This window comes from Pseudophryne corroboree, chromosome 1, assembly GCF_028390025.1.
Source record: "Pseudophryne corroboree isolate aPseCor3 chromosome 1, aPseCor3.hap2, whole genome shotgun sequence".
Taxonomy (NCBI): Eukaryota; Metazoa; Chordata; class Amphibia; order Anura; family Myobatrachidae; genus Pseudophryne; species Pseudophryne corroboree.
This window is the reverse complement of record NC_086444.1, coordinates 717485576-717512342: the sequence shown is the minus strand read 5'-3', so window position 1 is coordinate 717512342 and position 26767 is coordinate 717485576. Positions and strand designations below refer to the sequence as shown.

The 26767-nt window shown below is 45.4% G+C and overlaps 1 protein-coding gene across 4 annotated transcripts in view; it reads right to left on the bottom strand.

Annotated features, from left to right (window-relative positions):
• Nucleotides 1-1224: 1224 nt before the first annotated feature.
• The window catches only part of LOC134909004 (GRAM domain-containing protein 2B-like), a 265256-nt gene continuing 239713 nt past the window's right edge, over nt 1225-26767 (bottom strand). For all 4 annotated transcript variants that reach the window (XM_063915384.1, XM_063915356.1, XM_063915376.1 and 1 more), the window contains 3 exons: nt 26419-26512; nt 25956-26063; nt 1225-4125 (listed from right to left, as the gene is read on the bottom strand). In XM_063915384.1, coding sequence (XP_063771454.1) covers nt 4125; nt 25956-26063; nt 26419-26512 — 203 coding nt within the window. In that variant the 3' untranslated portion in view covers nt 1225-4124. The remainder of the gene's footprint in view (nt 4126-25955; nt 26064-26418; nt 26513-26767) is intronic.

Sequence of the window (26767 nt, the reverse complement as noted above, 5' to 3'; positions counted from 1 at the left end):
GACAATACATGTTTGGAATTCCCTGCCCGAGGGAGTTGTAATGGCGGAATCTGTCAACACCTTTAAGAATGGGTTAGATAAATTCCTAATGGATTAGGATATCCAAGGGTATGGTGCATAGTCATGCATTATAGTTACTATAAATAGGGATAAAATGTAACGGCTGACAGCAGCATCAGTCAGAAATTTTAGTCAAATCATCATGCATAGGAGACCACAAATAGGTTGAACTCGATGGACAATTGTCTTTTTTCAACCTCAGATACTATGTTACTATGTATATACACCAGTGTTAGGGTGATCTTGCTGGCCCAGGACGCCCCTCAGCAGCGTCTACATACACATGTTGGGACGCCCCTCAGCAGCGTCTACATACACATGTTGCTGAGCCCTTGCGCCGCCATTCCCGCCTTCGACCCACCGGCACTGTACTCACCACTCTTCTTTCTTCTGGCTCTGTTAGGGGGTGGCGGCCATGCTGCGGGAGTGAGCAGTCGCCTCATGGGCTTGCGATCAGCACCCTCAGGAGCTCAGGAGCTCAGTGTCCTGTCAGCTGAGATAGAGAACCATTAACTTCTAGAGTTGGTTCCTACTCCCCCCCCCCCCCCCCCCCAAGTCCCACGAAGCAGGGAGGCTGTTGCCAGCAGCTTCCCTATACCGAACACTCTTAGAAAAAAAAAATTAAAAAAAAAAAAAAAAAAACGAGAAAAACTCCTAAGAGCTCCCCTAGCTGTGACCGGCTCCTCGGGCACATTTTCTAAACCGAGTCTGGTAGGAGGAGCCAGCCCACACTATTAAACTCTTAAAGTGCCAATGGATCCCAAAAGACCCGTCTATACCCCATGGTACTAAATGGACACCAGCATTCTCTAGGATGCAAGAGAAAATATACCTGTAGATTAACTGGCTCCCCTCAAAACATAAAAAACTCTAGTGTGTAAGGGCATTTGTATTTTCTTTTTTTTTCTATGTGGAACTAAAAGTCTCAGCAGGGTAGCACATCTCATTAAGTTTAGAATTAGGATATGCAGTCTTAAAACCTGGTCTGTTTAGGTTCCTTGAGGACCACGTTTGGGAGCCACTGTTTTACGTAATTAAACTATACAATCTAATTTTCAGCACAGTTCAGTTTATAACCACAATGCTTAATGTGAAGTAACATCACATTTTAGTTTGTTTTTGAACCATTTACAAAAAAAATGACAACAGCAAAATCTAAAAATGTAAATGCAAAAAACTTTATTGCTTAGGATTGTATCTTTATCTGGTACAAAAAGAGACAAGTGCAATATGTATATATAAATAATCTATGTAAAAATCTGTAATGTACACTATTTTAAATTATATTACAATATTTCAGACAAATATAATTTGTTTAGAGCAGGGATGCGCAACCTTTGGTCCTCCAGCTGCTGTTGAACTACACATACCAGCATGCCCTGCTACAGTTTTGCTATTTGGCTATGCAGGGATGTGTAGTTCAGCAACAGCTGGAGTGCCGCAGGTTCCCCACCCCTGGTTTAGAGGATAAAAGGGCAGATGTATTAAGCCTAGAGAAGTGATAAAGCAGTGATAAGTGGAAGATGATAACGCACCAGCCAATCATTATGGGTGTGCTGAGCGATCTATCAGTGACCACTCAGCACACATCTCCCCCTGCTCAGCACAACGCGATGTGTGCCGAGTGAGGGGGCGGACGGGGAGGGGTGCTCATTTCACCCAGCGGTGAAATGAGCAACCTGCTAGATTGTGCCATGCAGGCCAATCTAGCACCGACGATAGCGAAACGCGGGGCCCCGTATCGTTATCGCTGTGGGGGTACACACAAAGAGATCCGTGCTTAAGTTCTAAACAATCTAGACAGATTGCTTAGAATTTAAGCACTGATCTCTCCGTGTGTACCCCCCTTTAGGAGCTGACTGGCTGGTGCGTTATCACCTTCCACTTATCACTTCTCCAGGCTTAATAAATCTGCCCCTATATTACAAAATATGTGGATTAAATAACCACTCATAAATACACACTATTAACAGCCTTGATGTAGATGATCTAGGTTGTACTTGCATAGCTGTGAGGTAATCATTGAGATGTTTTGCAAACAACTGTAGTAGATTTAAAAAACTGATTGAAATACTTAACGGTCAATTCATTTATGGTCTCATAAAATCTTTTTTTTATACAGAAGTAAACAGATGCCTGTAGAGAAAAGCAGACATATGAACTTGGCCTCTATATAACTAGGAGCTGTGAAGCCTGTTTAAGGTATAGTAGCTACCTAAGGCTCTCCTCTAGCAGTGCGTGTTAAAATTTAGCTGCAGTCACCACATGCAGGATGTAGTGTAAAAGGAGATAATTACAAAGATCATTGATAGCTATGAGAACTGCACTGTCTGTGCAGACTTAAATTTTGAATGATGTGCTGTCCAAACCAAAATACTACAGCCTCCAGTTGAAACAAAAAGTGGGCACAGATGGTGTGCTTTCACGTAGCTATCAGAGGTATCTATGCTTACTGCATATTGATGCAGGATGTTGGCTGGGAGACGCAGAAAATTCTACAGTGCAAGGGTATTCAAAATGTGACCCTCCAGCTGCTGTGGAACTACACATTTTAGCATGCCCTAACACAGTTTTAGCATGCCCTGACAGCAAAATTGTGGCATGGCATACTAAGATGTATAGTTCCACAATAGCTGGAAGGCAACATGCTGAATGCCTCTGTTATAATGGACACATATCCTAAGGCTTCATAACCACATATGTGTTTTGATACGTTTTCTGCAAGGTGTTGAAATAAAGGTATGTTCTCAATGCATTTACATATGTTTGCAATGTCATTTGTTCATGCTATATGCAGTAAAAACAAACAGTGTATACTACACATAGCGGGGAATTCAATTGTTTTTCTCACGGCTGTCACTAGGTGCCGCTTGACAGCAGCAATTCAATTGTTTTGCCGTTAGGGAGCCCAGCAGCCACAGAGGACATTTTTTTCTCACAACCTGCTGAGGTGTGTGAAAAAAAATGCATGCAAATTTGGCAGGACTTTAGACGGGTTTAGCCGTTTTAAGCAGCTAAACTCTGTCTGTTTGGTCGTGACATGCACGATATGCATGTGCGCCCAAACAATTGAATAGTGACAATTATGTGGGCGTCTAGAAAGTCCAGATTAGACGGGAAAATTAGACGTCCAAAACAATTAAATTTCCCCACTGAATATTATTACTGGAACCATTTAAAAAAAAAATCAGGCTACATATATTTACCATGTGGGGAAAAAAGTAAACTACATGGGTGCGCACAAAGACTCGGTTTGCCGCCTGCTTCTTTAGGTTACATACAAACTGATATTTAAATGTGTTGAACACTAGTAAAGATAAGTAAACATGTTTTGATGTGTATTTTTTCCATTGGAAAGCATAAGGAAAATACCATTGGGGATGATAACACTAGGATCAATTTTACACTGTCACACTCATTTTCTAATTTAAAATTGCTGGTGAAACACATTTAGAAAATGCTAGCGGTTATGAGGCCTTAAACTACTTAGATTAACTTTATTTCACAGGACACGTGTACTTTTCAATTGCATATTTGGACACTAACATTTCTCATTGTGAGAAAACAAAGTAGACTTCTAGATTAAGGCATTCAGAATCTACCCACTTGCTGTGAATGAGGCATATACACCTGCACAGACAGACATCAGCTATGAAATACTAGGTTTCCTGTTCCTGTCACAACTCTCACACCTGTGAAAGTAAAACATTCACATGTTAGAAAAGTGTCCTATGCAGTGCAGTTCAGCAATCACTTTGTAGACCAATCCTTGATAAAAATCAATCCATTTCCATTATGATTTGGTAGAATTTCAGTCAGTCACTCTTCCCATAAATGCTGTTTCCTGTATTTCAGTTTAGGACTGAACAAAACTTTTTTTTTTTATAGTAGCAGTGACCTTCCTTTGCTTGTATTGGTGCCTGTTCCCTCGCTTTCAGCTGAGACCTTGAGTCTTCACTGCAACACCCAGCTGGTCTAGTCCATTAGTTACTTTATCAAGCAGTTTAGTTAGATAGATGTCACAGGCAGCAATGCCGGTTATATTCACCTCACGTGTCCCGAGATCTGCAGACAAGGCCAACATGGCAACATTCTGTTATTTTACTCTAGCATGGAGGACATGGAGAAGAGCAAGAGAGACACACACAAAATGGCACAACAGTGTATTTAGAAGCGAGTTTGAGAACCTCTGCATAATACAATTATCAAGTAGATCATCTTCCAGATCGGACTAGTTGGAATGAAAATCCGGTAATAGATTCGGTAATAGATGAGAGCAAATGACAATCGACCATTTGCTCCCAAACACTGGAAAATGGACAAAAAATCTGTAGTTCATAGAAAATGGTTAAATCACGAACAGGATTGGTCACCTCTGCCCCACGTTCTGCGCCATCTGCAAAAGGGTATGGGTGAGATGCTATAACATGTGTGTGTGGGGGGGAGGGGTTGCCTGTAAATGGCGGTGCCATCCGGCACTAGGGGGGTTATGCTAACCCATAAAAAGATGAATATTAAAAAAAATAAGAATTTACTTACCGATAATTCTATTTCTCGGAGTCCGTAGTGGATGCTGGGGTTCCTGAAAGGACCATGGGGAATAGCGGCTCCGCAGGAGACAGGGCACAAAAAGTAAAGCTTTAGGATCAGGTGGTGTGCACTGGCTCCTCCCCCTATGACCCTCCTCCAAGCCTCAGTTAGGTACTGTGCCCGGACGAGCGTACACAATAAGGAAGGATTTATGAATCCCGGGTAAGACTCATACCAGCCACACTGTACAACCTGTGATCTGAACCCAGTTAACAGTATGATAACAGCGGAGCCTCTGAAAAGATGGCTCACAACAATAATAACCCGATTTTTGTAACTATGTACAAGTAATGCAGATAATCCGCACTTGGGATGGGCGCCCAGCATCCACTACGGACTCCGAGAAATAGAATTATCGGTAAGTAAATTCTTATTTTCTCTATCGTCCTAGTGGATGCTGGGGTTCCTGAAAGGACCATGGGGATTATACCAAAGCTCCCAAACGGGCGGGAGAGTGCGGATGACTCTGCAGCATCGAATGAGAGAACTCCAGGTCCTCCTTAGCCAGGGTATCAAATTTGTAGGATTTTACAAACGTGTTTGCCCCTGACTAAATAGCCGCTCGGCAAAGTTGTAAAGCCGAGACCCCTCGGGCAGCCGCCCAAGATGAGCCCACCTTCCTTGTGGAATGGGCATTTACATATTTTGGCTGTGGCAGGCCTGCCACAGAATGTGCAAGCTGAATTGTATTACACATCCAACTAGCAAAAGTCTGCTTAAAAGCAAGAGCACCCAGTTTGTTGGGTGCATACAGGATAACAGCAAGTCAGTTTTCCTGACTCCAGCCGTCCTGGAACCTATATTTTCAGGGCCCTGACCACATCTAGCAACTTGGAGTCCTCCAAGTCCCTAGTAGGCGCAAGACACCACAATAAGCTGGTTCAGGTGAAACACTGACACCACCTTAGGGAGAGAACTGGGGACGAGTCCGCAGCTCTGCCCTGTCCGAATGGACAAACAGATATGGGCTTTTTTGAGAAAAAAAACCCACCAATTTGACACTCGCCTGGTCCAGGCCAGGTCCAAGAGCATGTTCACTTTTCATGTGAGATGCTTCAAATCCACAGATTTGACTGGTTTTAAACCAATGTGTTTTGAGGAATCCCAGAACTACGTTGAGATCCCACAGTGCCACTGGAGGCACAAAAGGGGGTTGTATATGCAATACTCCCTTGACAAACTTCTGGACTTCAGGAACTGAAGCCAATTCTTTCTGGAAGAAAAATCGACAGGGCCGAAATTTGAACCTTAATGGACCCCAATTTGAGGCCCATAGACACTCCTGTTTGCAAGAAATGCAGGAATCGACCGAGTTGAAATTTCTTCGTGGGGCCTTCCTGGCCTCACACCACGCAACATATTTTCGCCACATGTGGTGATAATGTTGTGCGGTCACCTCCTTTCTGGCTTTGACCAGGGTAGGAATGACCTCTTCCTGAATGCCTTTTCCCTTAGGATCCGGCGTTCCACCGCCATGCCGTCAAACGCAGCTGCGGTAAGTCTTGGAACAGACATGGTACTTGCTGAAACAAGTCCCTTCTTAGCGGCAGAGGCCATAAGTCCTCTGTGAGCATCTCTTGAAGTTCCGGGTACCAAGTCCTTCTTGGCCAATCCGGAGCCATGAGTATAGTTCTTACTCCTCTACGTCTTATAATTCTCAGTACCTTAGGTATGAAAAGCAGAGGATGGAACACATACACCGACTGGTACACCCACGGTGTTACCAGAACGTCCACAGCTATTGCCTGAGGGTCTCTTAACCTGGCGCAATACCTGTCCCGTTTTTTGTTCAGACGGGACGCCATCATGTCCACCTTTGGTAATTCCCAACGGTTTACAATTATGTGGAAAACTTCCCCATGAAGTTCCCACTCTGCCGGGTGGAGGTCGTGCCTACTGAGGAAGTCTGCTTCCCAGTTTCCATTCCCGGAATGAAACACTGCTGACAGTGCTATCACATGATTTTCCGCCCAGCGAAAAGTCCTTGCAGTTTTTGCCACTGCCCTCCTGCTTCTTGTGCCGCCCTGTCTATTTACGTGGGCGACTGCCGTGATGTTTTATCCCACTGGATCAATACCGGCTGACCTTGAAGCAGAGGTCTTGCTAAGCTTAGAGCATTATAAATTTACCCTTAGCTATATTTATGTGGAGAAAAATCTCCAGACTTGATCACACTCCCTGGAATTTTTTTCCTTGTGTGACTGCTCCCCAGCCTCTCGGGCTGGCCTCCGTGGTCACCAACATCCAAAACTGAATGCCGAATCTGCGGCCCTCTAGAAGATGAGCACTCTGTAACCACCACAGGAGAGACACCCTTGTCCTTGGATATAGGGTTATCCGCTGATGCATCTGAAGATGCGATCCGGACCATTTGTCCAGCAGATCCCACTGAAAAGTTCTTGCATGAAATCTGCCGACTGGAATTGCTTCGAAGGAAGTCACCATTTTTTTTTTTTTTACCATGGCCCTTGTGCAATGATGCACTGATTTTAGGAGGTTCCTGACTAGCTCGGATAACTCCCTGGCTTTCTCTTCCGGGAGAAACACCTTTTTCTGGACTGTGTCCAGAATCATCCCTAAGCACAGGAGACTTGTTGTCGGGATCAGCTGCGATTTTGGAATATTTAGAATCCACCCCTGCTGTTGTAACAGTATCCGAGATAGTGCTACTCCGACCTCCAACTGTTCCCTGGACTTTGCCCTTATCAGGAGATCGTCCAAGTAAGGGATAATTAAGACGCCTTTTCTTCGAAGAAGAACCATCATTTCGGCCATTACCTTGGTAAAGACCCGGGGTGCCGTAGACAATCCAAACGGCAGCGTCTGAAACTGATAGTGACAGTTCTGTACCACGAACCTGAGGTACCCTTAGTGATAAGGGCAAATTTGGGACATGGAGGTAAGCATCCCTGATGTCTCGGGACACCAGATAGTCCCCTTCTTCCCGGTTCGTTATCACTGCTCTGAGTGACTCCATCTTGATTTGAACCTTTGTAAGTGTTCAAATTTTTTTAGATTTAGAATAGGTCTCACCTAGCCTTCTGGCTTCAGTACCACAATATAGTGTGGAATAATACCCCCTTTTCTTGTTGTAGGAGGGGTAATTTAATTATCACCTGCTGGGAATACAGCTCGTGAATTTTTTCCCATACTGCCTCCTTGTCGGAGGGAGACCTTGGTAAAGCAGACTTCAGGAGCCTGCGCAGGGGAAACGTCTCGACATTCCAAACTGTACCCCTGGGATACTACTTGTAGGATCCAGGGGTCCTGTACGGTCTCAGCGTCATGCTGAGAGCTTGTCAGAAGCGGTGGAACGCTTCTGTTCCTGGGAATGGGCTGCCTGCTGCAGTCTTCTTCCCTTTCGTCTATCCCTGGGCAGATATGACTCTTATAGGGACGAAAGGACTGAAGCTGAAAAGACGGTGTCTTTTTCTGCAGAGATGTGACTTAGGGTAAAAACGGTGGATTTTCCAGCAGTTGCCGTGGCCACCAGGTCCGATGGACCGACCCCAAATAACTCCTCTTCCTTTATACGGCAATACACCTTTGTGCCGTTTGGAATCTGCATCACCTGACCACTGTCGTGTCCATAAACATCTTCTGGCAGATATGGACATCGCACTTACTCTTGATGCCAGAGTGCAAATATCCCTCTGTGCATCTCGCATATATAGAAATACATCCTTTAAATGCTCTATAGTCAATAAAATACTGTCCCTGTCAAGGGTATCAATATTTTTAGTCAGGGAATCCGACTAAGCCACCCCAGCTCTGCACATCCAGGCTGAGGCGATCGCTGGTCGCAGTATAACACCAGTATGTGTGTATATACTTTTTATGATATTTTTCCAGCCTCCTGTCAGCTGGCTCCTTGAGGACGGCCCTATCTATAGACGGTACCGCCACTTGTTCTGATAAGCGTGTGAGCGCCTTATCCACCCTAAGGGGTGTTTCCCAACGCGCCCTAACTTCTGGCGGGAAAGGGTATACCGCCCATATTTTCTATCGGGGGGAACCCACGCATCATCACACACTTCATTTAATTTATCTGATTCAGGAAAAACTACGGTAGTTTTTTCACATCCCACATAATACCCTCTTTTGTGGTACTTGTAGTATCAGAAATATGTAACACCTCCTTCATTGCCCTTAACGTGTGGCCCTAATAAGGAATACGTTTGTTTATTCACCGTCGACACTGGATTCAGTGTCCCTGTCTGTGTCTGTGTCGACCGACTAAAGTAAACGGGCGTTTTAAAACCCCTGACGGTGTTTTTGAGACGTCTGGACCGGTACTAATTGTTTGTCGGCCGTCTCATGTCGTCAACCGACCTTGGCGCGTGTTGACATTATCACGTAATTCCCTAAATAAGCCATCCATTCCGGTGTCGACTCCCTAGAGAGTGACATCACCATTACAGGCAATTGCTCCGCCTCCTCACCAACATCATCCTCATACATGTCGACACACACGTACCGACACACAGCACACACACAGGGAATGCTCTGATAGAGGACAGGACCCACTAGCCCTTTGGAGAGACAGAGGGAGAGTTTGCCAGCACACACCAAAAACGCTATAATTATATAGGGACAACCTTATATAAGTGTTTTCCCTTATAGCATCTTTTTTATATATTTCTAACGCCAAATTAGTGCCCCCCCTCTCTGTTTTAACCCTGTTTCTGTAGTGCAGTGCAGGGGAGAGCCTGGGAGCCTTCCCTCCAGCCTTTCTGTGAGGGAAAATGGCGCTGTGTGCTGAGGAGATAGGCCCCGCCCCTTTTTCGGCGGCCTCGTCTCCCGCTCTTAACGGATTCTGGCAGGGGTTAAATATCTCCATATAGCCCCCGGAGGCTATATGTGAGGCATTTTTAGCCAAAAAAGGTTTTCATTTGCCTCCCAGGGCGCCCCCCTCCCAGCGCCCTGCACCCTCAGTGACTGCCGTGTGAAGTGTGCTGAGAGGAAAATGGCGCACAGCTGCAGTGCTGTGCGCTACCTTAAGAAGACTGAGGAGTCTTCTGCCGCCGATTCTGGACCTCTTCTCGTTTCAGCATCTGCAAGGGGGCCGGCGGCGAGGCTCCGGTGACCATCCAGGCTGTACCTGTGATCGTCCCTCTGGAGCTAATGTCCAGTAGCCAAGAAGCCAATCCATCCTGCACGCAGGTGAGTTCACTTCTTCTCCCCTAAGTCCCTCGTTGCAGTGATCCTGTTGCCAGCAGGACTCACTGTAAAATAAAAAACCTAAGCTAAACTTTTCTAAGCAGCTCTTTAGGAGAGCCACCTAGATTGCACCCTTCTCGGCCGGGCACAAAAATCTAACTGAGGCTTGGAGGAGGGTCATAGGGGGAGGAGCCAGTGCACACCACCTGATCCTAAAGCTTTACTTTTTGTGCCCTGTCTCCTGCGGAGCCGCTATTCCCCATGGTCCTTTCAGGAACCCCAGCATCCACTAGGACGATAGAGAAAAAACGAGTGTAGTAGGTTATGCCGGCTGTTGGGATCCCAGCGCCCAGCATGCCAACAGCGGGGTGAGAGCAAAAGAGCCCCTTGCAGGCACGCCACGCAATTTATTCTCCCTCCAAGGGTGTCGTAGACCCTCCAAGAGGGAGAATAGTTGTCAGTATGCCGGCTGTCGGGATTCCGGTGCCGGTATATCAAATGGCAAAATAAAAATTATACAGTTTATAATTGTAAAATCAGGCTCTCTGTAAAATATAGCAAATAAAGCAAAATGATACTGATCTTAACGGTCCATTTTTTAGAAAATAGCAGCTCCCATACGAGTATTCTGTATCACTCGCAATAGACCTAAAAAACGGACAATAAAAATATCACAAGAGAGCGCTTATAGAAATAAAATTTTTGTCTCAGACAATTTATTAATATTGTAGAATTTTAAAGGTATTTTAAAACATGTATTTAAGAACAATAAATAACACTGCTCATATTAAAGCACGTTTTTTGGAATCACATAATATACCAGCAGTATGAAATCGTTGCTGGGGTTAACGGAGAAACGCGTTAAGGACCCGCCACACTGCTGTCTCAAGCTCCTGAACGTTACCCATTCACCGCCACAGTCTGAGCCTCTTCTCCAGCGGCACCCGTTACAGCCATTCAGCCGTCTGGCAGACAGTTGCGCCCTCCCTCCCCTCTTACATCTAACCGACACCGCCGCTCCCACATCTAAATCACGGACCCTGTGTGCTGATCGTTGGTTTTGCTGAGATCACACTGGAACCAGTGCTGAGCAAACAAAACTTCAGGCGGATGGGGAGGTGGTAGCATAGCGCAATATCTTTGGCCACAGTTCAGCTTTACAGCTATTATAAAAGCATTTGAAACGCATCTTTTAACAAGACTTTTTTCAGTTTATCAACGTGTGCTGTGAGCACCTAGTGGACTACCACTTGAACCTCATTATACATGGACTGCCTGCTGGTATATTAGGTGATTCCAATAAACGTACTTTAATATGAGCAGTGTTATTTATTGTTCTTAAGTACATGTTTTAAAATACTTTTAAAATTCTACAATATTAATAAATTGTCTGAGACAAAAAGATTTAATATTTATAAGCGCCCTTGTGATATTTTGTCACAGTTTTTTAGGCATATCAAATGCCTCCCAAAAAAACCATATAGTAACACATGGGGAGGGAGGGTACTTAACTGGGGCCCATTGAGGGTGGGCGCTCTGCCAGGGGATCTGTTATCACCAGGGAGTTTGGGGGGCTGATAATGTAGGGGATCTTATGGCACTAGGGGGAATATTTCTGATGGGGAATGGGAAGTAAAATTACAATGGGGGCATATGGATACAGGGTTGTGGGGGTATTATATATATATATATATATATATATATATATATATATATATATAGATCTCTATATCTCTATCAATATATCTAAAATAATATCCTAAAATATATATCTTTTACTTTTTAAAAGTTATTAAATAAAACAAATAAAAAAAAGAATTTCTGCACAGTTTTGGGGGGAAAAAATTAATCAGCTAAGTGGTTAAGCTTCATGGAGACACTCTCGTTTACTATAAAACTCACACAAATAAAAACCTGCTTCCAGATGACATATTGCATGAAACAAGGTTGCTATTGGAAAAACCAAAAAATTGGCTGTCCAAATCAACTTTGCGGTTCTTCCCTTTGCTCTCATAGCTCTATTGTGCTGGTGGATCCCGAATTGAATATTCTAAAATGTAAAATTATTCTGTACAGCATAGAATACAAAAATATTCATTATGGTAGATTTACCGTTGATAACGCTATTTCTCCTAAGTCCACAGGATCTACAGGATAACATTGGGATATGAGGTAGCGACAGCGGATTGGCACCAAACGATCAAAGCTTTCGGCCTCCCAGCATGCAACGGGCCCGTCCCTATATCCCTCCTCCTGGCTCAGGCAAATCAGTTGTTTTTCCAAAGCTCAAGGCAGGAGCATCATAGAGAGCCCTAATCAGGCGATAAGAACACACATGCACACCCTTCCGTACAAGAAGGAAGAGGTTAGTGAGTGAAAGGATCCGCAAATCAGGTGAGTCAGTGTGGGATCCCTGGGGACTTAGGAGAAATAGCGTTATCAACGGTGAGTCTACCATAACGATTATTTCTCCGGCAGGGTCCACAGGATAACATTGGGATATCCCAAAGCAATTTAGTGGTGGGGACGCTCCTGATTGGACAGAAGAATCCTTTGTCTGAATTCAGTGTCCTGAGAGGCCAAGGTATCAAAGGCATAATGTCTAATATATGTGTTAATGGAAGACCATGTGGCTGCCTTACATATCTGTTCTGCTGAAGTACCACGTTGTGCTGCCCATGATGGACCTACCTTACGAGTAGAGTGAGCAGAGACATTAGCCGGAACAGAGAGATCAGCTTGAGAATATGCTCCTGAAATCATCATCCGAAGCCACCTCGCCAGTGTCTGCTTGTCAGCAGGCCATCCTCTCTTGTGAAATCCGTAGAGAAGGAAGAGAGTGTCTGTTTTTCTGATGGCACTGGTACAATCCATGTAGATCCTTATGGCATGGACTACATCCAACGATGGAGCTCCCGCAGAAAGGTCCGGTCCCTGGAAGGCCGGGACTACAATTTCTTCGTTAAGGTAAAATTTATACATCACCTTAGGAAGGTAACCAGATTTGGTTCTGAGAACCACTCTATCTGGATTAAAAAAAAAAAAAAAAATCAGAAAAAGGAGGACGACATAACAATGCCCCTAAATCTGAAACTCTTCTAGCTGACGCCATGGCCAATAGAAAGAGAACTTTGGCTGTCAACCATTTAAGATCCACTTGTTTTACTGGTTCAAATGGGGCAACTTGAAGGGCTTTTAAAACTAAACTTAAGTCCCAAGGCACTGTAGGAGAAACAAAAGGAAGTTGTATGTGCAGCATTCCCTGGAAAAAAGTGTGCACATCCTGTAGGTTAGCAATTTTCTCTTGGAACCATACAGTCAATGCTGACACTTGCACTCTCAAGGAAGCCACCCTTAGACCTTTGTCCATTCCTGCCTGAAGGAATGCTAAGACCCTGGAAACTCTGAAAGACCTAGAGTCAAATTTGCGGTCACTGTGCCATTGAATATAGGGGTTCACTACGATCTGCCGGCGGCCGGCCTCCCGGCGACCAGCATACCGGCGCCAGGAGGCCGGCCGCCGGCTTACTGACAGTGTGGCGAGCGCAAATGAGCCCCTTGCGGGCTCGCCGCGCTACGCGCGCCACACTATTTTATTCTCCCTCCAGGAGGGTCGTGGACCCCCACGAGGGAGAATAAGTGTCGGTATGCCGGCTGTCGGGCTCCCGGCGCCGGTATGCTGGTCGCCGGGGAGCCCGACCGCCGGCATACTGAAGACCACCCGAATATAGGCTTGTCATATTCGGTGATAAATGCGAGCTGAAGAAGGTTTCCTTGCTCTGAGCACTGTTTGAATTACCTGTTGTAAGAATTCTCTTGCTTTCAGGATGGAAGTCTCAAGAGCCACGCCGTCAAAGTTTAGGACTCCCGGAATGAACACTGCGGACAAGGCTGGATGATGAAGTTCTGCCCACTTTAATATGTGACTTACCTCCTTCATTGCGTTTTGGCTGCGAGTTCCTCCCTGATGGTTGAGGTACGCTACTGCTGTTGCATTGTCCGAGCGGATCTGGACGTGTTTCCCCTGAATGATGTCCTTTTCCTGAATAAGTGCCATATATATGGCCCGAAGTGCCAATATATTTATTGGCAGGCAACTTTCTTCCTTGGTCCACTGCCCCTGGAAGCAACTCCTTCCTGACACCGCTCCCCATGCCTGAAGACTGGTATCCGGTGCCAGAATTTCCCAATCTGATATCCAGAAGGGTCTCCCTTTGTCCAGATGGGATGTTTGTAGCCACCAGGATAATGAGCTCCTTACTTCCAGAGGAAGGGCCATTGTTTACATTTTTACTGTCTGATGAAAACCTTTTCATTTGGAAAGGATCAAACATTACAGAGGCCTTGAGTGGAACTGAGCATACTCCACCATGTCGAATGTCGACACCATCACACGCATAGCAGCGTGAATGGATACCCTTTGACTGTGTAGCCGCTCCTGAATCCCTGACTGAATTTTAGATATTTTGTTCAGAGGTAGAATCACTCTCTGAAGACCTGAATCCAGCACAGCCCCCAAATGAATCATCCATTGTGAAGGAACCAGGGAAGACTTTGCCCAATTTATGAGCCCACCGTGTCTCTGTAAACATCTACAGTGCTGACTGATGCAGATGACACTGAAGCAATCCTTAGATTATGCCAGGAGTCATCGAGGTATGGAAAAATCATTTTCCCCTGCTGACGGATATAAGATGCCATTGCCACCATAATTTTGGTGAATACTCTGGGAGCTGTGGCCAGTCCAAGTGGAAGGGCCTGAAACTGAAAATTATGCTGGAGGATAGCCAACCTGAGATAGTGCTGATAGGAAAGTGCTATAGAAATATGTAGGTAAGCATCCTGGATATCCAGGGATACCATAAAATCCCCCAGCTCCATGGGCAAAATAATGGAACGTTAAGTCTCCATATGAAACCAAGGCACCCAAGTGTACTTGTTCAGCCCTTTGAGATTGAGTATGGGCCAGAACGACCCATTTGGCTTCTAAACTAGAAACAAGTTGGAATAAAACCCCTGTCCTTGTTGCGCAGGAGGAAATGGAATTATCACTCCTGACTGAAGCAACTTCTGAACTGCCTCTTGCAAATCCAGGGCCTTCATTTCCACTGAAGATGGCCTGGTACAAAAGAACCTTTGTGGAGGGTGTTTCTTGAAAGCAAATGCATAACCGTGAGATACCGCTTCTTGCACCCAGGCACCTGTGGTAGCCTGGTGCCAGATCTGTGCAAACTGAAGACGTCGGAATACTAGGTGGAGGCCCGCATATCAGGCTGATGGCTTATCTTCTGATTTGGAAGCCAGTTCTCTGGTAGCCCAATGGTTTTTTAGTCTTACCAGACTTGTCAGATTTAGACTGTTTGCCATAACCCTTTCCTTGAGTACGAAAAGGGCCGAAAAGCTGGAAATCTAGTCTTGGATTTGCGTGTGGAAGGAAACTTTACTTTCTTCTAATCTGCTTCTGACACCAAATACTGTTTTGGGAAGTTTAAACACAGGTGCCTTAGACTTTAACAAAGGCTCTGCTGCCTCTTTTAAGGATAGAATGGCTTTCATAGCACTAATTAGCTCAGGTATGTCCACTGAGCTGAGGCCTTCCTCCTAGTCTCTGTATGCAGACCCGGAGTGCGATGAGTCCTCATCCTCCGAAGAGTACTCATCTGAAACATGTGGAGACACTGAAGATGTAGTTTCATGTCTATGTGATTTACTTACCACCGGCCTTTTAGCCTGCTTTTGCTGAAAGGGTACCAATTTCTGTGCTGGATGTGATAAACCCCAGGAGGAATGTTGCATGTAAGGGTTAATAGGGTAACCTATCCCTGGTATAGGAGCTGGCATTATCCGCTCAGCTATACTGGATAATGTCTGTGCAAAAGTAGCCCATGGGGGTTCAACTTGAACATGTACCTGCTTCGGCTTATTTAAGAGGCTTTGGTGAAAGCTAAAACAATTTGCACATAATCCATTTTGAACCAGATCCTGAGAGGTTAACCCAGCTTTGCAATACAAACCTGAAATGAGTTTTGGTGCTGATGTGGAGGGTGTATCCTCCTCACCCTTGCCTCTCTTAGACATGATAAATAAATCACATACCTGTACAGTGTTAATACACAATTTGTGACTGCAATCACTTTAAATTTTGTTAAAGTGACATACAATCCGATCACTCCCTGTTTTGCATCAGAAGACTGACAGAATATACGTTAAGTTAGCAATCACACTAACAATCAGTCACAGGTTATACATTAGTATAATAAGCAATATGTGCATATAATCAACTACAGATACATTTCAAGTAAGTAGGAGAAACATATTACTGCATTACCTTATATAGGAGTTTAAACATTATCAGTCGTACAGCAAAAGTAACAGCAGTAATAGTTTATAGACTCATATGCATCAGGCACTTATCCAACTATTTGTACTCAAAGGTAGATAGAGACTTAGTGCTGTATCACCCGGCTCAGGAGAGTGGGATACAGGAAGACTTCACCCTGCTTCCAGGATCGATCAATACGTTAGTGAACGCTGAGTAGATCCAGATGCTATTAGTGTCCACAATCGCCCCGTGAACCTACAGGGAACACAGATGCCCAAGTGAACAATGACGCACCAGCCACACAGCCGCCTATGCTGTGACTGGGTCCTTTTAGATACACAGCGTCTCAGATGGGAGGCGGGAACTGAGTTCATGGCGTGAGACTCAGAGGAAACTGGTCATGAACCGGGGGAAGGGGCATCCAATGGAGCGTCTTACTCCCCGCTGCGGACATCAACCCTAGGGACCGCGGCCTCATACTACCCCTGGAGCCTATGATCCCTGAGGCCTAGCATTGGTGCACCCGAGGTGGCAGCACCGTCAGCGACTGTTCGGTAGTCTCCATCCTGAAACAGTGTGGCTGTGTCTCGAATTTCCCCTACTAAGCGGAACCAATGCCTTACCTTCTCCCAGTGCTCCGGCCACAGCCTGGTAACGTCTGCTGGACTTACTAGTACATCATACACAGATGCCCGCTGAAACAGCACTATCCATGTGAGAAAGCGTTGTCGCGACCCGGCGGTGAGTTGTTGGAGCGACTCTTTCCAAGGTATGTATAAGATGCTTTTTAGATAGATCGCTCAAAAAAACATAGTAAGACTATAAACATAAAATTAAAAAAAGCTTATGCTGCTAAAAATCAGCAGCCCATTGACCATGGTCCAGCTCCTGCCGCACCAAACAAAAAACTGATTTGCCTGAGCCAGGAGGCGGGGATATAGGGACGGGCCCTTTGCATGCTGGGAGGCCGAATGCTTTGATCGTTTGGTGCCAATCCCCTGTCACTACCTCATATCCCAATGTTATCCTGTGGATAACCTGTTGACTCTGCCGGAGAAAGTATCTCTTCTCCCTAGACCAGCTCACTGACTACTTATAAACCGTTTCAATGACTTAATGCACAGGTGTTTTGCAGGTCACCTGTAGATTTTTAAAATGTGATAGTTGGTGATACACAGTGCAGCTGCTGGGTGACATGGAAAACGTGAACCGTGTGGGGTCCTGAGGACCGACTTTGAGAACCACTGACTTAATGCAATTGATACATATAGCGGCAACATAGAAAAAGTACAAAACAAAAAACAAAATAAAAAAAGTTTGTTGTTCAGGTTTTATTCTATTTTTAAACATATTCCTCAAACACTTCTTTTAATAACAATTAGTTACAAGACAGAATCGATACCATTTTAAGACATCATCGCTTGGAAAGTGATAAAATGGAAAGTGAAAAAGTACCAGCCAATGAGCTCCTAACTGCTATTTTTCAAACACAGCCTGTGACATGGCAGTTAGGAGCTGATTGGCTGGCACTTTTTCACTCTCCATTTTATCACTTTCCAAGCGATGATATATCTAGCTCCCTGTCCGCTATGGAACCGGTCAGATTTATTCAGCAGAGCTACATACCTTCCAACATGACCCGTTCTATTAGGCACAAAATGCTCTTTTCCTGTACTTCTTTGACAGTGACACTTAGAGGCGGGGCTGCAGCACAGTACAAAAATCAAATAGGGGAGCCACACAAACTGCCATTGAGTCCTGGCCGGTGATGTTTGGCAGTGTTTGGGGTGGCAGTGGGTGCGGCTCCCCTAGCTGAATTTTGGACTGCGCTGCAGCCCCACCTCTGTATCTGCCACTGGCAAGGTAGTCCAGGAACAGATCATTTTGTACCTAATGGAATGGGACATGCTGGAGGGTATGGAGCTGATATCTATAATGAAACTATACATATGATACCATGTTGAAGAACTAGGTTCTTTACGTGAGATATACAGTTTCCATCCTCCTATAGGCTAGTACGATGTGCACCCCATGCGATATTGTATACAATTTCCCGACATACAATATTGGGCATACACACTATACAATTAAACAATAAAAATAAGAATTTACTTACCGATAATTCTATTTCTCGGAGTCCGTAGTGGATGCTGGGGTTCCTGAAAGGACCATGGGGAATAGCGGCTCCGCAGGAGACAGGGCACAAAAAGTAAAGCTTTAGGATCAGGTGGTGTGCACTGGCTCCTCCCCCTATGACCCTCCTCCAAGCCTCAGTTAGGATACTGTGCCCGGACGAGCGTACACAATAAGGAAGGATTTTGAATCCCGGGTAAGACTCATACCAGCCACACCAATCACACTGTACAACCTGTGATCTGAACCCAGTTAACAGTATGATAACAGCGGAGCCTCTGAAAAGATGGCTCACAACAATAATAACCCGATTTTTGTAACTATGTACAAGTATTGCAGATAATCCGCACTTGGGATGGGCGCCCAGCATCCACTACGGACTCCGAGAAATAGAATTATCGGTAAGTAAATTCTTATTTTCTCTATCGTCCTAGTGGATGCTGGGGTTCCTGAAAGGACCATGGGGATTATACCAAAGCTCCCAAACGGGCGGGAGAGTGCGGATGACTCTGCAGCACCGAATGAGAGAACTCCAGGTCCTCCTTAGCCAGGGTATCAAATTTGTAGGATTTTACAAACGTGTTTGCCCCTGACTAAGTAGCCGCTCGGCAAAGTTGTAAAGCCGAGACCCCTCGGGCAGCCGCCCAAGATGAGCCCACCTACCTTGTGGAATGGGCATTTACATATTTTGGCTGTGGCAGGCCTGCCACAGAATGTGCAAGCTGAATTGTATTACACATCCAACTAGCAATAGTCTGCTTAGAAGCAAGAGCACCCAGTTTGTTGGGTGCATACAGGATAACAGCAAGTCAGTATTCCTGACTCCAGCCGTCCTGGAACCTATATTTTCAGGGCCCTGACAACATCTAGCAACTTGGAGTCCTCCAAGTCCCTAGTAGGCGCAAGGCACCACAATAAGCTGGTTCAGGTGAAACACTGACACCACCTTAGGGAGAGAACTGGGGACGAGTCCGCAGCTCTGCCCTGTCCGAATGGACAAACAGATATGGGCCTTTTTTGAGAAAAAAAACCACCAATTTGACACTCGCCTGGCCCAGGCCAGGGCCAAGAGCATGGTCACTTTTCATGTGAGATGCTTCAAATCCACAGATTTGACTGGTTTTAAACCAATGTGATTTGAGGAATCCCAGAACTACGTTGAGATCCCACAGTGCCACTGGAGGCACAAAAGGGGGTTGTATATGCAATACTCCCTTGACAAACTTCTGGACTTCAGGAACTGAAGCCAATTCTTTCTGGAAGAAAATCGACAGGGCCGAAATTTGAACCTTAATGGACCCCAATTTGAGGCCCATAGACACTCCTGTTTGCAGGAAATGCAGGAATCGACCGAGTTGAAATTTCTTCGTGGGGCCTTCCTGGCCTCACACCACGCAACATATTTTCGCCACATGTGGTATGTTGTGCGGTCACCTCCTTCCTGGCTTTGACCAGGGTAGGAATGACCTCTTCCGGAATGCCTTTTTCCCTTAGGAACCGGCGTTCCACCGCCATGCCGTCAAACGCAGCTGCGGTAAGTCTTGGAACAGACATGGTACTTGCTGAAGCAAGTCCCTTCTTAGCGGCAGAGGCCATAAGTCCTCTGTGAGCATCTCTTGAAGTTCCGGGTACCAAGTCCTTCTTGGCCAATCCGGAGCCATGAGTATAGTTCTTACTCCTCTACGTCTTATAATTCTCAGTACCTTAGGTATGAGAAGCAGAGGAGGGAACACATACACCGACTGGTACACCCACGGTGTTACCAGAACGTCCACAGCTATTGCCTGAGGGTCTCTTGACCTGGCGCAATACCTGTCCCGTTTTTTGTTCAGACGGGACGCCATCATGTCCACCTTTGGTATTTCCCAACGGTTCACAATTATGTGGAAAAACTTCCCGATGAAGTTTCCACTCTCCCGGGTGGAGGTCGTGCCTGCTGAGGAAGTCTGCTTCCCAGTTTCCATTCCCGGAATGAAACACTGCTGACAGTGCTATCACATGATTTTCCGCCCAGCGAAAAGTCCTTGCAGTTTTTGCCATTGCCCTCCTGCTTCTTGTGCCGCCCTGTCTGTTTACGTGGGCGACTGCCGTGATGTTTTTCCCACTGGATCAATACCGGCTGACCTTGAAGCAGAGGTCTTGCTAAGCTTAGAGCATTATAAAATTACCCTTAGCTCCAGTATATTTATGTGGAGAAAAGTCTCCAGACTTGATCACACTCCCTGGAAATTTTTTCCTTGTGTGACTGCTCCCCAGCCTCTCGGGCTGGCCTCCGTGGTCACCAGCATCCAATCCTGAATGCCGAATCTGCGGCCCTCTAGAAGATGAGCACTCTGTAACCACCACAGGAGAGACACCCTTGTCCTTGGATATAGGGTTATCCGCTGATGCATCTGAAGATGCGATCCGGACCATTTGTCCAGCAGATCCCACTGAAAAGTTCTTGCGTGAAATCTGCCGAATGGAATTGCTTCGTAGGAAGCCACCATTTTTACCAGGACCCTTGTGCAATGATGCACTGACACTTTTCCTGGTTTTAGGAGGTTCCTGACTAGCTCGGATAACTCCCTGGCTTTCTCTTCCGGGAGAAACACCTTTTTCTGGACTGTGTCCAGAATCATCCCTAGGCACAGCAGACGTGTCGTCGGGATCAGCTGCGATTTTGGAATATTTAGAATCCACCCGTGCTGTTGTAGCAGTATCCGAGATAGTGCTACTCCGACCTCCAACTGTTCCCTGGACTTTGCCCTTATCAGGAGATCGTCCAAGTAAGGGATAATTAAGACGCCTTTTCTTCGAAGAAGAATCATCATTTCGGCCATTACCTTGGTAAAGACCCGGGGTGCCGTGGACAATCCAAACGGCAGCGTCTGAAACTGATAGTGACAGTTCTGTACCACGAACCTGAAGTACCCTTAGTGAGAAAGGCAAATTTGGGACATGGAGGTAAGCATCCCTGATGTCCCGGGACACTATATAGTCCCCTTCTTCCTGGTTCGTTATCACTGCTCTGAGTGACTCCATCTTGATTTGAACCTTTGTAAGTGTTCAAATTTTTTAGATTTAGAATAGGTCTCACCTAGCCTTCTGGCTTCAGTACCACAATATAGTGTGGAATAATACCCCTTTCCTTGTTGTAGGAGGGGTAATTTGATTATCACCTGCTGGGAATACAGCTTGTGAATTGTTTCCCATACTGCCTCCTTGTCGGAGGGAGACCTTGGTAAAGCAGACTTCAGGAGCCTGCGAGGGGGAAACGTCTCGACATTCCAATCTGTACCCCTGGGATACTACTTGTAGGATCCAGGGGTCCTGTACGGTCCCAGCGTCATGCTGAGAGCTTGGCAGAAGCGGTGGAAGGCTTCTGTTCCTGGGAATGGGCTGCCTGCTGCAGTCTTCTTCCCTTTCCTCTATCCCTGGGCAGATATGACTCTTATAGGGACGAAAGGACTGAGGCTGAAAAGACGGTGTCTTTTTCTGCAGAGATGTGACTTAGGGTAAAAACGGTGGATTTTCCAGCAGTTGCCGTGGCCACCAGGTCCGATGGACCGACCCCAAATAACTCCTCTTCCTTTATACGGCAATACACCTTTGTGTCCATAAACATCTTCTGGCAGATATGGACATCGCACTTACTCTTGATGCCAGAGTGCAAATATCCCTCTGTGCATCTCGTATATATAGAAATGCATCCTTTAAATGCTCTATAGTCAATAAAATACTGTCCCTGTCAAGGGTATCAATATTTTTAGTCAGGGAATCCGACCAAGCCACCCCAGCTCTGCACATCCAGGCTGAGGCGACCGCTGGTCGCAGTATAACACCAGTATGTGTGTATATACTTTTTATGATATTTTCCAGCCTCCTGTCAGCTGGCTCCTTGAGGACGGCCCTATCTATAGACGGTTCCGCCACTTGTTTTGATAAGCGTGTGAGCGCCTTATCCACCCTAAGGGGTGTTTCCCACCGCGCCCTAACTTCTGGCGGGAAAGGGTATACCGCCAATAATTTTCTATCGGGGGGAACCCACGCATCATCACACACTTCATTTAATTTATCTGATTCAGGAAAAACTACAGGTAGTTTTTTCACATCCCACATAATACCCTCTTTTGTGGTACTTGTAGTATCAGAAATATGTAACACCTCCTTCATTGCCCTTAACAAGTAACGTGTGGCCCTAAAGGGAAATACGTTTGTTTCTTCACCGTCGACACTGAAATCAGTGTCCGTGTCTGTGTCTGTCGACCGACTGAGGTAAAAGGACGTTTTAACGCCCCTGACGGTGTTTGAGACGCCTGGACAGGTACTAATTTGTTTGCCAGCCGTCTCATGTCGCCAACCGACCTTGCAGCGTGTTGACATTATCACGTAATTCCATAAATAAGCCATCCATTCCGGTGTCGACTCCCTAGAGAGTGACATCACCATTACAGGCAATTTGCTCCGCCTCCTCACCAACATCGTCCTCATACATGTCGACACACACGTACCGACATATAGCACACACACACAGGGAATGCTCTGATAGAGGACAGGACCCCACTAGCCCCTTGGGGAGACAGAGGGAGAGTTTGCCAGCACACACCAAAGCGCTATATTTTACAGGGATAGCCTTATAATAAGTGCTCCCTTATAGCTGCTTTTATAAAATCACAATTCCGCCAAATTTTGCCCCCCCTCTCTTGATTTAACCCTGTTTCTGTAGTGCAGTGCAGGGGAGAGCCTGGGAGCCTTCCTGACCAGCGGAACTGTGTGAGGAAATGGCGCTGTGTGCTGAGGAGATAGGCCCCGCCCCCTTTTCGGCGGGCTCGTCTCCCGCTTAAAAATGGATTCTGGCAGGCTATATGTGAGGTATTTTTTGCCAAAAAAAAGGATTTTCATTGCTGCCCAGGGCGCCCCCCCCCAGCGCCCTGCACCCTCAGTGACTGCCGTGTGAAGTGTGCTGAGAGCAATGGCGCACAGCTGCAGTGCTGTGCGCTACCTTAAGAAGACTGAGGAGTCTTCTGCCGCCGATTCTGGACCTTCTTCTCTTTTCAGCATCTGCAAGGGGGCCGGCGGCGAGGCTCCGGTGACCATCCAGGCTGTACCTGTGATCGTCCCTCTGGAGCTAATGTCCAGTAGCCAAAGAAGCCAATCCATCCTGCACGCAGGTGAGTTCACTTCTTCTCCCCTAAGTCCCTCGATGCAGTGATCCTGTTGCCAGCAGGACTCACTGTAAAATAAAAAACCTAAGCTAAACTTTTCTAAGCAGCTCTTTAGGAGAGCCACCTAGATTGCACCCTTCTCGGCCGGGCACAAAAACCTAACTGAGGCTTGGAGGAGGGTCATAGGGGGAGGAGCCAGTGCACACCACCTGATCCTAAAGCTTTACTTTTTGTGCCCTGTCTCCTGCGGAGCCGCTATTCCCCATGGTCCTTTCAGGAACCCCAGCATCCACTAGGACGATAGAGAAATGAGATTACATGATATTTTAAGGGGCTGGAGTTGTTTTTAAGAGAGCACAAGCAGAGGAATGAGGAGGAGTGTCCAGGTTGATGTCAACGCCCTAAAATGATATGGTTGTATGTACACACTACAAAAAATGCTCATGATATTGTACCATCAAGACTGCATGCAGGTCAAATGTTTGATGTCCACGGGAACGCACATCATATGATACATAGTGTATCACTATGTATCATATGCACACAGATACATAGTGCACACTTTGTACTATTGTATGCAATCATACAATGTCAGCAATATCTAATAGTGTGTATGCAGCCGATTTAACTTTCTTGGCTTTTCGAGAATTAACAAGTTTTTTCTTAATTCTCTGTGTGTAATCCTTAAACCCAATTTTTACACTTGCCTTTCTTGCATTTTACGTTGCATTGTACACTATGGTTTGTACCTTTCTTTTGGGCATTAGGTGCTAAATGTAGTATACTAATAAAGACTGGACTTGGCATTTTGCTTTTTATGTAATAAAAATGTTCTTAGAAGAATTTACTCTAACAAATCCTTATATAATATTTCAATAACACTAGTATACACTACATCCGGAAAGTATTCACAGCACTTCACTTTTTCCACATTTTATGTTACACCCTTATTCCAAACTGGAAAAAATTAATTTTTCCCCTCAAAATTCTACACACTTTTGCAAATGTATTAAAAATAAAAAACTAAGACATCACATGTACATGTGGCACGTGCCACGAAGCTCAAAATTGAGCTCAGGTGCATCCTGTTTCCACTGATAATCCTTGAGATGTTCCTATAGCTTAATTGGAATCCACCTGTGGTAAATTCAGTTGATTGGACATGATTTGGAAAGGCACACACCTGTCTATATAAGGTCCCACACTTGACAGTGCATATGTCTGAGAACAAACCAAGCATGAAGTCAAAGGATTTGTCTGTAGACCGCCGAGACAGGATTGTCCCGAGGCACAAATCTGGGCAAGGGTACAGAAAAATATCTGCTGCTTTGAAGGTCCCAATGAGCACAGTGACCTCCATCATCTGTAAATGCAAGACGTTCGGAACCACCAGGACTCTTCCTGTAGCTAGCCAGCCATCTAAACTGAGCGATCAGGGGAGAAAGGCCCTAGTCAGGGAGGTGACCAAGAACACGATGGTCACTCTGTCAGAGCTACAGCTTTCCTCTGTGGAGAACAGAGAACCTTCTAGAAAGACAACCATCTCTGCAGCAATCTACTAATTAGGCCTGTATGGTAGAATGGCCAGACGAAAGCCGCTCCTTATTAAAAAGCACATGGCAGCCCACCTGGAGTTTGCCAAAGTGCACCTGAAGGACTCTCAGACCATGAGAAACAAAATTCTCTGGTCTGATGAGACAAAGATTGAACTCTTTGGTGTGAATTCCGGGCGTCATGATTGGAGGAAACCAGGCACCACTCATCACCAGGCCAATATCATCCCTACAGTGAAGCATGGTGGTGGCAACATCATGCTGTGGGGATATTTTTCAGCGGCAGACACTGGGAGACTAGTCATGATAAATAGAAAGATGAATGCAGCAATGTACAGAGACATACTGGATGAAAACCTGCTCCACTGCGCTCTTGACCTCAGACTGGGGCGACGGTTCATCTTTTATCAGGACAACGACCCTAAGCACACAGCCAAGATATCAATGGAGTGTCTTCAGGACAACTCTGTGAATGTCCTTGAGTGGCCCAGCCAGAGCCCAGACTTGAATCCGATTGAATATCCCTGGAGAGATCTTAAAATGGTTGTGCACCAATGCTTCCCATCCAACCTGATGTAGCTTGAGAGGCGCTGCAAAGTGGAATGGGCGAAACTGTCCAAAGATAGGTGTGTCAAGCTTGAGGCATCATATTCAAAAAGACTGTAATTTCTACCAAAGGTGCATCAACAAAGTATTGAGCAAAGGCTGTGAATACTTATGTACATGTGATTTCTTATTTTTTTATTTTTAATAAATCTGGAAAAAAATCTCAAAAAAAAACTTTTTTCACGTTGCCATTATGGGATATTGTGTGTAGAATTTTGAGGGAAAATGAATTTATTTCAGTTTGGAATAAGGCTGTAACATAACAAAAGTGGAAAAAGTGAAGCGCTGTGAATGCTTTCCGGATGCACTGTAATTTATGAAGGGTGAACCAAATTAAGATTAAAATATCTTCATATACATTTTAATGAAGAGATGTATACTAACCAGTGGGTCTCGCCTCCTGCTGGCCAAGCTCCCATGATACTCAGCTGGTTCTCCAGCTCCATGATCCGCAAACCAATATATCCGGAGGAGAGCAGCAGCAGTAACACTCTGGCAGAACACAAAGGAATAGACCAATCAGTGGCTAAATTATAGAGAATTGCGATCTCAGATTTACACAATCCCAAAACTGCATCTTATTGGCTCTCTGATGTCACGTGTTTTGGATAGCCAATAACAAAAATCCGGATAAATCCGAACTCGCGTTAATTCTGGCATTAAGAACAGAGTAAATCCGAACCTGCACATCTCTATTAAAGTGACAAACTAACAAGAGAGTGCAAATGTTGTGCAAGGTATCTGTGACGTTACTGAAAAAAAACAGAAGTGTATTGAACTACTATATGATATTATTTTGTTTAGGTAAAATGACTACTGTATGTCAGACATCTCAGTGATAACTCACAGCAGCATATAGATAAGAAGCAGAACATTCACGGTGCTTGCATCTGCCCATCGAGTTTGGTTGGTATTTGAGGTCTTCTCCTGACACACATCCCCTAAAACCAAAACAAATAAGAGGAATATATAAAATCACACATTCTGTAGAATAAGAATTAAACATTAAGAAGTCTGGGAAGGCACTGACAGAACATGTCTACTTAGTTATGTGATAAGAAAACGTAGATGGGCAAATAACGTGAGATATGGGCACCCAACAACTGGACTAGGGTAGATCACGTACGGCTAACACTGTGGCCATTACCTGCCATCTTCCAACATGCCCAAATAAAAATGACATCTGGGCATTGCTC